We start from the raw sequence: 14,359 nt of genomic DNA, 5'->3' as shown, positions 1-14,359 counted from the left end.
TGGTGGTGATGGAGGTTGAGGGATAGATTCACAATATATATTTCCAAGCAGAACCAACCTGGACTTGGTGATCAACTGGATGTGGGGCATAAGGTAAGAAGTGTCAAACCTGACTCTAGATTTCTGGATTGCAAGCAGGATACTGCTGTGTTTTGCTGAGACAAAAGAGGGGAAAATATACTGGAAAAAGAACATATTTGAAGGAAACAATCATGAGTTCAGTCTTAAACATGTGTGAGAAACATTTAAGTGGAGATATCCAGTTACATATGAGTAAGGAGCTCAGAAGAAAGGTCCAGGCTGAAGGGATACATTTCTGAGTTATTGGCCCATGGTTGGGTACAGGAGCTAGGAAGATCCCCCAGGGAAAGTGGGTACATAAAGAAGAGAAGCTATCGAGAAGGGTGCCAAGACCGATTCAACAGGGGAGAGAATAGTCTTTTCAACGAATGGTGCAGGGACAACTAGACATCCACGTGCAAAAGAATTAAGTTGGATCCCTATCTCACACCATGTACAAAAAATAACTCAAAAGTGTGAGAGCTAAGACTCTTAGAAGAAATCATATGTGTAAATCTTTGTTTGATTAGGCAATGGTCTCCTAAGCTATGACACCAAAAGCACAAGAAACAGAAGAAAAAATAGATAAATCGAACTTCATCAAAATTAGAAGATTTTGTGCTGCTAATGATATTGAGAAGGTGAAAAGGAAACTCATAGAATGAGAGAAAATATTTGTAAATCATACATCTGATAAGGGACTAGTATCTAGAATATATGAAAAACTCTTATGACCTTGCAGATGTCATGCTAAGTGAAAAAAGTCAGTCACAAAAATATAAATGCTGTATGACTCCGCCTATGTGAAGTACCTAGAGTAGTCAGATTCATAGAAACAGAAAGTAGAATGGTGGTTGCCAGGGGCTGGAGGAGGGGGGCGGAATGGAGAGTTATTTAACGGGTATAGAGTTTCAGCTTTGCAAGGTGAAAAAGTTCTGGAGATTGGTTGCACAACAATATGAATACGTATATTTAACATTACTGAACTGTACAAATGAACTTAGAAATGGTTACGATGGTAAATTTTATGTTATGTGTTTTTCTTAACCACAGTTAAAATCTTTTTAAAGAACTCAACACTGAAAAATAAAAAGACAAATAATCCAACTAAAAATGGGCAAATGTTTAAATAAACATCTTTCCAAAGAAGATATCAGATGACCAATAAGTACACAAAAAGATGCTCAACATCATTAGTCATCAGGGAAATACAAATCAAAACCACAATGTGATACCACTTCACACCCCCGAGAGACTGTAATTCATAACAGGTGCTGGTGAGGATAAGGAGAAACTGGAGCCCTCACACATTGCTGGTGGGATTGTAAATTGGTGCAACTGCTTTGGAAAACAGTTTGGTGGTTACTCAAATGGTTAAACGTTTACTATATGATGCAGCAATTCTACTCCTAGGTACATATACCCAAGAAAACTGAAAATATATGTGCACACAAAATCTTGTACAAGAATGCTCATAGCAAAGGGAACCCTCCTACACTGTTGATGGGAATGTAAACTGGTACAGCCACTATGGAAAACAGTATGGAGGTTCCTCAGAAAACTAAAAATAGAATTCCCATATGATCCAGCAATCCCACTCCTGGGCATATATTCAGACAAAACTACAATTCAAAAAGACACATGCGCCCCTATGTTCATAGCAGCACTATTTATAATAGCCAAGACATGGAAACAAGCTAAATGTCCATCAACAGATGAATGGGTAAAGATGTGGTACATATACACAATGGAATATTACTCAGCCATAAAAAAGAATGAAATAATACCACTTGCAGTAACATGGATGGACCTAGAGATTATCATACTATGTGAAATCAGAAGTAGAAAGACAGGTACCGTATGATATCACTCATATGTGCAGTCTAAAATATGACACAAATGAACTTCTCTGTGAGACAGACTCACAGACATAGAGAATAGACCTGTGATTGCTAAGGGGGAAGGGGGTGGAGGAGGGATGGATTGGGAGTTTGGGATTAGCAGGTGCAAACTATTATATATAGAATGGATAAACAACAAGGTCCTACTGTAGAGCACAGGGAACTATATTCAATATCCTGTGACAAAACATAATGGAAAAGAATATTAAAAAGAATGTATATGTATGTATAACTGAACCACTTTGCTGTACAGCAGAAATTAACACAACATTGTAAATCAACTACACTTCAGTTTTTTAAAGTTTTTAAAAAAAGGAATGCTCATAGAATTATGATATTTATTAACATAATAGCCAAAAAATGGAAACAACCCAAATACCCAACTGATGAATGGATAAACAAAATGTGGTATACCCATACAGTGGAACATAATTCAGCCATACAAAGGAATGAAGTACTGATACATATTACAACATGAATGGACCTGAAAAACATTATGCTAAATGAAAAGCCAGTTACAAAAGACCACATATCGTATGATTCCACGTACAGGAAATGTCCAGAATTGGCAAATCCAGAGACAGAAAGTAGATTAGTAGTTGCCAGGGGTTGGAGGGAAGGGGAAATGGGAAGTGACTAATGCACATAGAGTTTCTTTTGGAGGTGATGAAACTGTTCCAGAATTAGACAGTGATGATGGTTGCACAACTTTGTGAATACAGTAAAAGCCACTGAACGGCACACTTTAAAAGGATGAATTTTATGGTGTGTGAATTATATCTCCACTAGGAGGATGGGGAAGAGGGAGGGGAAGGAGAGTAGCCTGGGACCTCAAGAATTACAGCACTTGAAGACTGTGTGGGGCTTCCCTGGTGGCACAGTGGTTGAGAGTCCGCCTGCCGATGTAGGGGACATGGGTTCGTGCCCCGGTCCGGGAGAATCCCACATGCCGCGGAGCGGCTGGGCCCGTGAGCCATGGCCACTGGGCCTGCGCGTCCGGAGCCTGTGCTCCGCAACGGGAGAGGCCACAGCAGTGAGAGGCCCGCGTACCGCAAAAAAAAAAAAAAAAAAACAACAAACAACCAGGTGTATAGGTTGTCATGGAAGCCGAAAGAGTACTTCAAAAAGGAGGAATGGGAAAGCAGTGAAGTTTGCTGAGAGGCCAAACAGCGGGAGGACTGGAAGGCAGTCTAAGTAACTTTAGCAACAAGGAGGGGATCTGCAGCCTTAGCCAGGACCGTTTTGGTGCCCTACTGGGGGTCTGAATCCAGACTCGGGTGCTAAAGGCCTGCCCCTCCTTTCTCTCTCCCACGCTGCTGACTGCATCCCAGGGACGGACTGTGAGGAGAGGCGTCTGAGCACAAGTGAGGATGCTGCCGAGCACAGCCGGCAGCCCAGGACACCGGCCAGCTCAGCGCCCCACCAACCTCGGATCCTGCCTTCCTCCCAGTGAAAGACCACGGAGATTCTGGGGCATGGGACTGTACCTCCCTCTCCTGATTCCCTGGGCGGGGTGTCCACAGTCGGGGAGGGAGTGGGTGCTGCCCTTGCCCGCAGCTTCCCCGCCTGGTCCAGCCTTCCCCAGCCATCCTCACCTGACGCTCCTCACCCCTGGCGCATCTCTGCCGCAGCCCGCGAACCACAAGTCCATTTTCTGCGCCAGCCCTTGGAAGGGCTGGAGAGCCCAGCGCCACCCGGCGCCGAGAGCGCAGCCACACCCAGAATTCCAGCACCGCAGGGCCCCGCGCCAGCCCGCCCGGCCCTGCCCTGCCCACCCCTTGGCGGGGGCGATGCGTCTGTAAGCGGAAGAGCAAAAGCTTGCGTAGACTGGAGGGCTATTGGAAAAACAGCAACTATGCCGACACCTCTGCTCCCTGGAAAGGGAGCCCGCACCCCTTCCGGGACCCAAACCTGGTATTGGCCCGGATTTGGGACGTCCCAGGACGGTCCAGCTCCGCGCGCTGCCACAGGCTTCTGCTACCGGGCTCTCCCAAGCCGTGCTCGTCTAAGGGTTCGGATTCCCGGGTGATGACCTACTCTTAAAGAGCTTACTGGGTCCTGGTAAGCTCCCAGGGAGAACCCTCTCCTCCCTCCAGGGAGAACCCCAGATTGTCCAACTGGTGGAAACCCCCTAGGAATGCCTGCTCTCGCCACTGTTATTCAACATTGTTCTGGAAGTTCTAGCCATTGCACAAAAGCACGAAAAAGAAATCCAAGGTTCATACGTTATTGGGGCTGGCCAAATTGTTGGTTCGGGTTTCCTACCGTCCTACCAAAAACCCGAACTTTTTGGCCACCCCAATAAAAAGCAATGATTATTGTTTGAAAGATGGTAACATAAACTAACTAGGGGATACGTCATCAACTGGAAAAATCATAAGAAAGTGGCCCAGATATTCTTATATTTGGGCCATGGGCTAGGCAGAGCTGTGATAAGGATAGACACACAATACACTCTCATGGAGTTAATTGTTATTCTAGTGGTTACAAGATCAATATAAAAATCAATAGTTTCTCAGTAGACCTGCAATAAACAGTTATAAAATATATTTGGGGAAATGATTCTATTCATATGGCAATACATGTAAGTTACCCAAGAATAAACTCTTAAAATGTAGAGCAATTTATGAGAAGAAAATCACAGACATTTTTTAAATGACACGAAAGAAGCCTTGAATAAATGGAGAGATAAACTCTGCTCCTGAGTGGGAAGATTGAAAGTTCTAAAGAAGCGAATTTATCCCAAATGTCATGCAAGGGCTTTGCCCTACCAGATGTCAGAATAAACTACAAAGCTGGAGCAATTAAAATACTTACTAGTTTAGGAAAAGATGAATAGATCAATAGAATATAAGGGGAGTTTAGAAGATGATCTATGGGCATCTGAGAATTTAGTATATAAGAAAGAAGCTGTTTCAAATAAGTAAGGAAAGAACAGATTGACCAATAAATGTTCTTGGGGCAACTGGCTACCTCACACCATTCACAAAAATAAATCCCAGGTAGATTAAACATCCAAATATTTTCTAAGCCAATAAAAAACTAAAATAAAATAGAAGAGAATATTAACATACCGAGAAAGGTCTTCCTAAGCAAGATATAAAACCTAGAACACATAAAAGATTTAATTGCATAAAAATTAAAAACCTTTGTACATCAAAATTCAAACTGGCAGGGGGCTTCCCTGGTGGTCCAGTGGTTAAGACTCTGCACTTCCACTGCAGGGACATGGGTTCCATCCCTGGTCAGGGAACTAAGATCCCACATACCACAATGTGGTCAAAATAAATAAATTAATTAAAATTTAAAAGGTGATGTAAACAACAAAGGATTGGTGTTTTTAAATGATAATGACTCGTCCAAGTCAGAAAGAAAAAGGTAAACAATCTAATAGAAAAGTGGGTAAAGAATATGAACAGGTAAGTCACAAAAAAAGAAATATCTCTATTACCTATCTTACTGGTAAACACTAAAAAAATTATAGTGCTCAATATTACAGGATGTGGAAAATAAGCATTCTTATTTTCCATGATGAGACTTAAAACTTAGTTAACATTTCTAACATATATCAAATTATTTAAGAAATGTAAATCCTTTGATCCTACAACTCCATTTCATGGAACTTGGTATAAGGAAATAAATGGACAAGTAGGCAAAAATTTATATTCCTTTAGTTAACAAGTATGAAGGAAAAGGTGGAAATACCAAAATAATATTTTATCAATATAACAGAGTCCTATGCAATTGACTAAAAGACTAGAGTACAGCTGCATGTGCTAATTTGGAAAAAAGTCCAAAATATGTTGTTTAGTGAAAAGTACATATAAGTAACCAAGATATAACCCATTTATAAAATTAAAAGTTCTATATCAAACAACAGTGATTATATCTCAGGGAAGAATTCATTCTCAATAGTTTCTGTTTTGTTTGAACTTATTATAACAGGGTGTAATACTTTTAAAATCAACAAAAATAATAAAGATATTTAAAAATAAAATAGAAGGGATATTTTTACTTATTAAATTTCAAAGGCTTAAAAGTTTAATAACATCTACTGTTGATCAACATGTTGCTGAATGGGCAGTCTCACACACCCCTGTGTGAGAGGGCAGTGTGTGAAAACGTACATACATTTGTATGTAGATACTCAACAGACCCACAAATTCCACTTCTAACAATTTATTCTTAGGAAATAATTGAACACAAATTTAAATGTATAAGAATGTGCACTGAAGTGTAGTTCACTACACTTGTAGAAGAGGAAAAAAACAATAGGGCATGAACAAATTATGGTTTATTCAAAGAATGAAAGGCTATGTAACTATTAAAATGATATTTATCATTATTTTTTAAAACTTATTCAAAATAAGTCTACCACAAAGGATAGCATTATAGAACATTGGAAAAAACATTATATAGAACAGCATGTATTATAAAATATATTGGGAAGGATGCTCACCAAAATTCTAACATTATTTTCCTCCTTGAGTTGGGATTGCAGGTGTTTCTTTTCTTCTTTATAATTTTCTGTAGTATACTTTGCCTAAATTTTACGATCACAATAAACTATTTTCATTTGGTGAGAGAATGAAAAAAAAGGAGAAAGACACAGAAAGAAAGAAACTTGTTCCAAAGGCACAGCAATGTTAACTAATAGACACTTCTTAAATTCCAAATTTCTAAAACATGCTTCTTACATGAAAACCCTCAGAATCCAACAGAAAAAGAAACCTTGATTTTAAAAATGAACTTTGCCAAATTCCCACATGTGATAAAACTGTACAAAACTAAACACACACACACACACACACACACACACAAATGAATGCATGTGAAACTGGTGAAATCTGAATAAGGTCAAAGGGATTATATCAATGTCAATTTTCTGGTTGTGCTATTGTTGTGCAGGATATTACCACTGGGAAAAACTGGGGGAAATGTACACGAGATCTTTGTATTATTTCACACAATTGCATGTGAATCTACAATTATCTAAAGATTAAAAAGTTTATTTTTAAAAAATGAACTTTGCACCTTGAATAGTAAAAAAAGACCAAGCTTTTCTTACAGCTGGGTCTGAATCATCAGAGAGACCTGGTCTCAGATTCTCAAAACTGGAGGAACTGCAGGGAAACTCATTTTTGGTGAGCATCTACTGTGTACCAGGCCATTACACAGCCTGAGAATCTTTGAAGTAGGCCAGATGTGACTCTGTTTTATAGAGAAGAGAGGGAGGCTCAGAGCCAGTAGTAACTCAGCAGTAACTTGTGGAGCAAGGATTTGAATCCAGGTCTTTCTGAAAGCTCAGGCTCTTCCTATTATTATATCACAGTAACTACGTAACCGAGAATAACTTAAAAGGGGGGAATAAAACAACCTTACTCAGTGTTATCCATATCAAGGAACTTAGTGTAAGGAAGTAAATATTCAAGTGGGTGAAAAAAGGGTAAAGTTGCAATTAGGCACAAGACATTTCAAAATGTGCGCCTACATGTAACTGTGATCTATCAGGTATGTCACTGAAGTTCTGATTATTAGAAAGTTCTTTCCAACACCCAGATGGACCTCTCTCTATCTACTGATCCTTCACCAAAGAACAAACTTTTGACATCATGTTCCTTTCTTGATAAAACCAGATCTTCACTGCTGGTGTGACCAGTGCAGAGTCTCTGCAATGACTACTCCTAATCTCTCTTCTCCTGGATCTGATACTGCAAGACCCATTAGCTTTCCCATCTGCTGCTCTTACATGGGGCCAACTGGTTATTTCCAGTCCTCCCAAGTCTTCCTCCATCATTATGGACCCCAGTTGACAGTCTAATGGACCGTGGAATCCAGGCAAGGGTTGCAGGGAAGGTCTGTGAACTCCTGGAATTTGGGGCAAAACTGTTGTGTCTAAACAAAGGAACATGTCTCCGGAAAGAGAATATTTCACTTTCATTAGATTTTTTTTTTTTTTTTAAATGGGCAGGACTGTAAGACTCTATTTACAAAAACAGACAATGGGCAGGATTTGGCCTGCTGACCACAGTTTGCCAATTCCTGCGGGCTTCAATTCTCATTATGTAAAATAAAAGAGAGAGAGAGAGAGATTATTAAAAGAACTGCCAAGTATAATTTAAAGTTTCTTCACGGATACATGTATGTGTATGGCTGAGTCACTCTGCTGTGCTATATTTTTAATATAGCCTATGACTCCGAAAATGATAGGAAATACAACTTTAATTTGATCAGCAATCAAATGGGTTTAAAAGATAAACTTCAAAACTGATGACTTTAAAAAAAATAAAGACTCAGCTAGCAATGAACACCCCTGGTGCTTAGATTATGGTCATGCAATTTCCCAAAAGGGAACCAGTGTTCCTTAGAGAAATGGCTGATTCCAGATTTGGGGCAGGAAATACACAAATGGGCCTAAAATATCTAATCATACCAGAAAACAAGGAAGCCATCAAAGACTGTGGTGGGGGCTTCCCTGGTGGCGCAGTGGTTGAGAGTCCGCCTGCCGATGCAGGGGACGCGGGTTCGTGCCCCGGTCCAGGAGGATCCCACATGCCGCGGAGCGGCTAGGCCCGTGAGCCATGGCCGCTGAGCCTGCGTGTCCGGAGCCTGTGCTCCGCAACGGGAGAGGCCACAACAGTGAGAGGCCCGCATACCGCAAAAAAAAATAAAAAAAGACTGTGGTGATGGCACAAGTATTCAGGAGCCAACCTGAAGATAGAGCAAGATGGGACAATTTGAGCATCAATAAGAATAATGTCTACAGTGCGCTAAAACACATCAAATATGTTTAAATCCATGAGATCATAATAATACCAAAATGACTCATTGGTCACCTTTGGTGATTACTAGAGACCCATCTCATTATTTTGAAAACCTGTAAATAAAAGGAAAGAGCTGAGGATTTATTCTCCCTTTCTAGTATTGGGGTAACCAAATAGTTGAAGAAGGGACATTTCTCTTATAGAAATATTCAAGCTAATAAATAATGAAAGAGTGATAGAATTGGAGTAATACCATTTTGCAATCCCTAATGAAATAATGGGTTTACATGAAATAATCATCAATGGCTGTTAACATGCCCCAAAGAGAAATAACCAGACCTTATGTGTTTCCTCAAGTGTTCAGTACCTCCTGAATCTGATCAATGTCTAGATCCAGCTGCCAATCTATAGGAAATACAGGAGTCAGAGGAACATTTTTAAACAGCACCAGCAAACTGGTGAAGGGTATAGGAAAAAAAAAAAAAGATTTTTTCCGACAAATAAGTTGCAAGGAAAAAAGAAGAAATAGAAGGGGAATTTATACATTACAAGAGACTACTAGAGACACAGATATATAGATTCAATGTTTCAGCCAATTGTATAAAACTCATTTGGAGCCTTATAAAAGTTTTTAAAATGGCACAAAAACATTTACTAGATGATGTGGGAACTTTGCCGACTAGCTACCTGATGATTTTAAGAAGTTATTGTTATTTTTCAGGTGTGAAAATGGTATTGTAGTTATATTTTTAAAAGACCTTATCTTTTATAGGTACACACTGAAATAACTGTGGGTGAAATAATATATCTTAGATTTGCTTCAAAATAATCCAGGAGGGAGGGAGAAGGGAGGCCCATGACTTGATAATTGTTGAAGCTGGGTGATGGGCACATGCTGCTTATTATACTACTCTTCTTGTGTATGTGTTTGAAATTCTCCACAACGAAAAGAGGTAACAATTAAATATATAAACATTTCCAACTTGTTTGGTAATCAAAGAAGCCCAGTATGAATATGAATATCGATTCTGAGGTATTGTCACTAGGTTATTTCAAAACAAAATTGTTGAATAGTCCTTCAAATTCAAAAATTATTTAAAATATAACATTTTGTGTGGCCCTGGTGATTATGGGCAAGTTTCAAATAATTTGATTAATGTTAACATAAATTAGAAATATTTAATTTTTTTTCTTTACACGAGGGAGTGAGAAAAACATTCTTACAACCAGTCACAGCTGTTTGCTCAGACATCCCACCCATGCTGCTGTTCTGACCCTAAGCCACCAACGATGACCCCAAGACACCGGTGAAATGAAATACCAGGATGATTTTGACAATTATTTAATATACCATGATGTGCCAGGTCAAAACGTCAGAAGGAAAAGCAATTTGTATTTGATTTAAACTAATTCTTTATATGCTTTTTAGTCCATATTTTTTTGAGGGTGAAATAGATTAGGATAGCTTTATTACTTTGCCAGGCAAAGGCGGACACGGCAGGCTCCTGCCTCGAAAAATTATGTTTTCCCCTTTAGTTCATAGTTTTAAAAAATAGTCCCAGCCAAAACCAACGTCCTATTTAAAAATTAACAATGTGATTTTCTAGTGGTTTTAAACATCATCTGAGGAAACTCTGACTTAGGACAAGGACTTAAAGATCGGCTCAACCTCCACAGGTTATTAAAACACTCCAGCCCTAAATTATGACCAGGCATTTGTAAACTAATGAAAATGTGTAGTTGTCGTGGGGAGAAGGGAGACACCAGCCTGCCCCGCGGAGGCTTATATTCGTGGGAACAGTGCCTTCCTTCACGCTGTAGCTGGCAGGGACTCCCTGGGGAGGCAGGTACTTCTTAATTACAAAGGAAGCTCCGTTCCCGGGGGGCTTCTGCCCTCCCCCTCCTCCTTCCTTTCCTACGTTAGTAAACAGCAGGGGAATTAATCAAAGCTTCAAAGGTTGGTGATAACATGTGGTGACAGACTGGTGCCCTGTGGCCCAGGTGAATAGCAGCACAGTGGCCAAGATTGACTTCTTGCCAAACTTACCCTTGCATAAGAGATGGCTGCAGAATTGGGGGGAATTATTTTCACTTCTCAGGAAAGGAGAAAAGCAAATTATTTTCTGGTGTCCGGACTCAGACACTCGACACCAAAGTGGAATGCTGCATGGGTCTCGACTTCATGGGCTTTCCATAGGTAGTCATAGCAACGAAGTAATTAGGTAAAGAGATAAAATACCTTCAGAAATCAAGGGGGAAACAGGCTAGTTAGCAGAGTCACTGAATGGCTGCATGGAGAAGGCCTTTAAGGAGCCTACAATCCAATCTCCTTACCTTATGACGGCAAAGCAGGCCCAGAGAGGGGACTTGTCCCAGGTCACAGCAAAATAGGAACTTCTTATGAGACAGGCTCTTTATGCTGGTCTGATAAGTATGGTATGTGGCATTCAAGGGCCAAAGCCACGACTTAACCAGGTTAAGGACTAGGGGGGCCCACCCAAGCACAGGCACGTGGAGGAGGTTCAGGGAGGCTGGCTGGCATAGCCCATCTTGAGTACTGCTGACCTCAGCCTCAGGGGGTCATCCTAGGTGGATGGGTTGGCACACAGATCCTTCTGGTCTGCACTAAGGCTTTGAAGACTCGCCTAAGCTCAGAAATTTCAAAGCAACCAGTAACAACAAGGCATGGATAGGACCTGGGCTGTCCCCTCTAGGCTATTCAGAAAATTCTCCCAAAGGCAAGTCAGGAAGGAGAACTTGGATTTGGCCCCAGCAGAAATGCTCCTGGAAACTCAGGAGCAGCTTCTGTCAGCTTCTGCGCTGACATGATGCGCTCTAGATCTGCCCATTTGCCCCAGAGATGTGCACTGCTTAACTGGTCCTGTCAAACCATAACCTCAGACCTGAGAGTGTCTGTCAGCATGCTCAGAGGACTGCGGAAGGAGCATACTGGCCCCCTCACTGCAGGATGGGAAGGACACCCTCTATGCCACCTCTCCCTGCAACCCCATAAGTCTTCGCTCTGAAAGGAACCGGACTTCAGACTTCAGAGCTAGGAGGTGTACACTGGGGCAAAGCCGTCACGGATTGTCGGGACATTCTCTCATTCCCTAGGAGCCTGATTCCTGCAAGGATGAGTGGGGCAAGCAAAGCAAAGAAGGGCAAATGCCAGTGGGGTAGGGCCTCACCAGCCTCTTTGAAGACAGGACAGAGGGAGCCCTTAAACATTCCACCAGGGGGCTTCCCTGGTGGCGCAGTAGTTGAGAATCTGCCTGCTAATGCAGGGGACACAGGTTCGAGCCCTGGTCTGGGAGGATCCCACATGCCGTGGAGCAACTAGGCCCGTGAGCCACAACTACTGAGCCTGCGCGTCTGGAGCCTGTGCTCTAAAAAGAGAGGCCGCGATAGTGAGAGGCCCGCGCACCGCGATGAAGAGTGGCCCCCGCTTGCCACAGCTAGAGAAAGCCCTCGCACAGAAACGAAGACCCAACACAGCAAAAATAAATAAATTAAAAAACTCCTACCCCCAACATCTTCTTAAAAAAACAAACAAACAAACAAAAACATTCCACCAGTTCCATGTACTTGTGTGGACTGGGCACTGAGCTCACACCACATTCACCCTATCTGCCCCAGTGCTAGATGGCCAGCCTTCAGAGCTCAGGCTGTGGGCTTTGGGACTGGGGCAAGGACAGGAACTTACAGCTTCATCCACTGGCTCTGCCTTCCACAAATAATCCTACCTGCAGGGCCCCAAGACTTCATGGGGCAGAGGCCACAATTCTTGCTGCCACCTGAAATATCACCTCCTGCCTGCCCTGCCTCCCTGCCCCTTGCCCAGCTGCAAGAACTTTCCTTCCTCCGAGGGTTACTGTGGAACAGATCTCGAGGCTGAGAGACTGGCCCCAGCCTGTCCGATGGCGAAGGGCCTGAGGGATGGGTGCGGCCGAGTCGTCCTGGGACAGCTCCAGGCTGCCGCCCGGGCAACCAAGCGCCGCTACAGACCCGTTTGGAAGAGAGAGGCTGACCCTTTCGGGGGCCAGAAGGGAAGCGCCAGCCCTCGGGTTGGGGGCAGTCAGGACTGGGGGTCGATATGGCTGGGGAATGAATGAATGAATGCCCAGCGACGGCGGCGGAGGAGGGTGATGGACCACGGGAAGTATCCCGAGGTGGGGGGGGGGTGCCCTCCACCTCCCTGATACCGCCTGGATGTCCCTCATCCGACAGGTTCGAACCCCTCGCGCGAAGCGCCTACAGCCTGACATCCTGCCCCAGCGCGAACACCTCTTAGCCCGGGAAGCGCCAGGGCCCGCGCAGCGCAGCTCTGGAGTGAAGCCCGCATTCCGGAGGGCCAGGAAGCGCCTGCCCCGCGGGTAGAACGCGCCGAGGCGCAGCGGCCTCCGGGTCCCGCCGGGCAGCGTCCCTTCGAGTTGGCCCCTGGGCCCTGGAGCCCGGTCCGCGGGTCGCAGCCCCTTACCTGCCCGCCTTGGCGGCCTCGCCCGGGCTCAGAGCAGTCATCGCGGAGCCTCCAGCGAGCGCCGGGGACCGCGCCGCACGACCGAATGCCCACTCCCGACAGCCTCGGATGACACGCCCCCTACCGCCTATTGGCTGCTCGCACGGGACGGGCGCAGCCCATTGGTTGTTCCTCCCTCTCTCCAGATCCAGGTGGGGCCCCGAGCTCTGCTCGGATCCTATCCCGGAGGACGGCCTGGGTCTGCACGCTCTGCCCTTCCCAGCGAGGGCCTTGGGTGCCTGCTCCAGGTTCTCCCTCTTTAGCCATTTAGTCTCGGAGCCCGAAGCCCTTTGCAGAAACCCATCCCTCCCAAAACCTCCCAACGCTAAGCTCCAAGGCAGTTTCAATTTCTCTCCACACCAGAGAAGTTAGGACATGAGTAGGGAACACCAGTGCGAAATTTGAACAGCTCCGGAGCTGTAATGATTTCATGCGCTTTCCCGAGTTGGGGACTTTTCAGTGCCTCCCCAGGCAAAAATCTTTTGGAGGTGTCTGGAAAGGGACTGCAGATGGCCAGAAATCGAGTAGCAAAGCACAGGCAGAAGAGCTCAGTGTGACAATGAACCTGGCCTCTGGGCTCCTTCCCTCTTATCCCCACCAGGAAAGGCTTGGTCCTTCAGAGTGGTCAGGAGAGAGGAAAGGTGCAAGCCAGATTTAGTTCCATTCCCAACCCTCTCCCCCTTCCTTGACCCTGCTCTATCATGGAGAGAGGACATTCGAAAACAGAAGGGGCACAAAGGGAGCCCAGGGTTCCACAAATATTCTGGAAACTGGGAGCAGAACTTGGTCTCATATCAAGGGCTTCTACTGCAGGAAGACCTAAGGCGGAGGGGCAGGACAAGGGCCACTTCACTCCTGGTTTACCCATGAGCAGGAGGGAGGGGGCCTTGTTGCTGCCTTCTCCAATCTTTGGTCCAAATAAGCTGTTAAAATTTCCCCAGCTGCAGGACCTTTTAGACCCCAGGGTGCTGAAAAGGGTAACCTATATTCTCAAGACAGTCAGCGACTGCTTCCCCAGCACCTCTGCACCCCAGGGAACAGGATGGCAGGTGGCCTGAGTTGTTACACAGGAGTACTCACCAGGAGCCACAGGGCTCTTGCCATTTTCACCCTACTTG

The 14,359-nt window shown here is 44.0% G+C and overlaps 1 protein-coding gene across 1 annotated transcript in view; it reads right to left on the bottom strand.

Annotated features, from left to right (window-relative positions):
* GRAMD2A (GRAM domain containing 2A) overlaps positions 1-13,259 on the bottom strand; it is a 32,997-nt gene extending 19,738 nt beyond the window's left edge. Inside the window, exon 1 of the mRNA XM_060005676.1 lies at positions 13,203-13,259. Coding sequence (XP_059861659.1) covers positions 13,203-13,243 — 41 coding nt within the window. The 5' untranslated portion in view covers positions 13,244-13,259. The remainder of the gene's footprint in view (positions 1-13,202) is intronic.
* Between the last annotated feature and the right edge of the window lie 1,100 nt (positions 13,260-14,359).

The sequence above is a fragment of the Delphinus delphis genome, chromosome 2, assembly GCF_949987515.2.
Source record: "Delphinus delphis chromosome 2, mDelDel1.2, whole genome shotgun sequence".
Taxonomy (NCBI): domain Eukaryota; kingdom Metazoa; phylum Chordata; class Mammalia; order Artiodactyla; family Delphinidae; genus Delphinus; species Delphinus delphis.
This window is presented reverse-complemented; position numbering and strand designations above follow the sequence as displayed.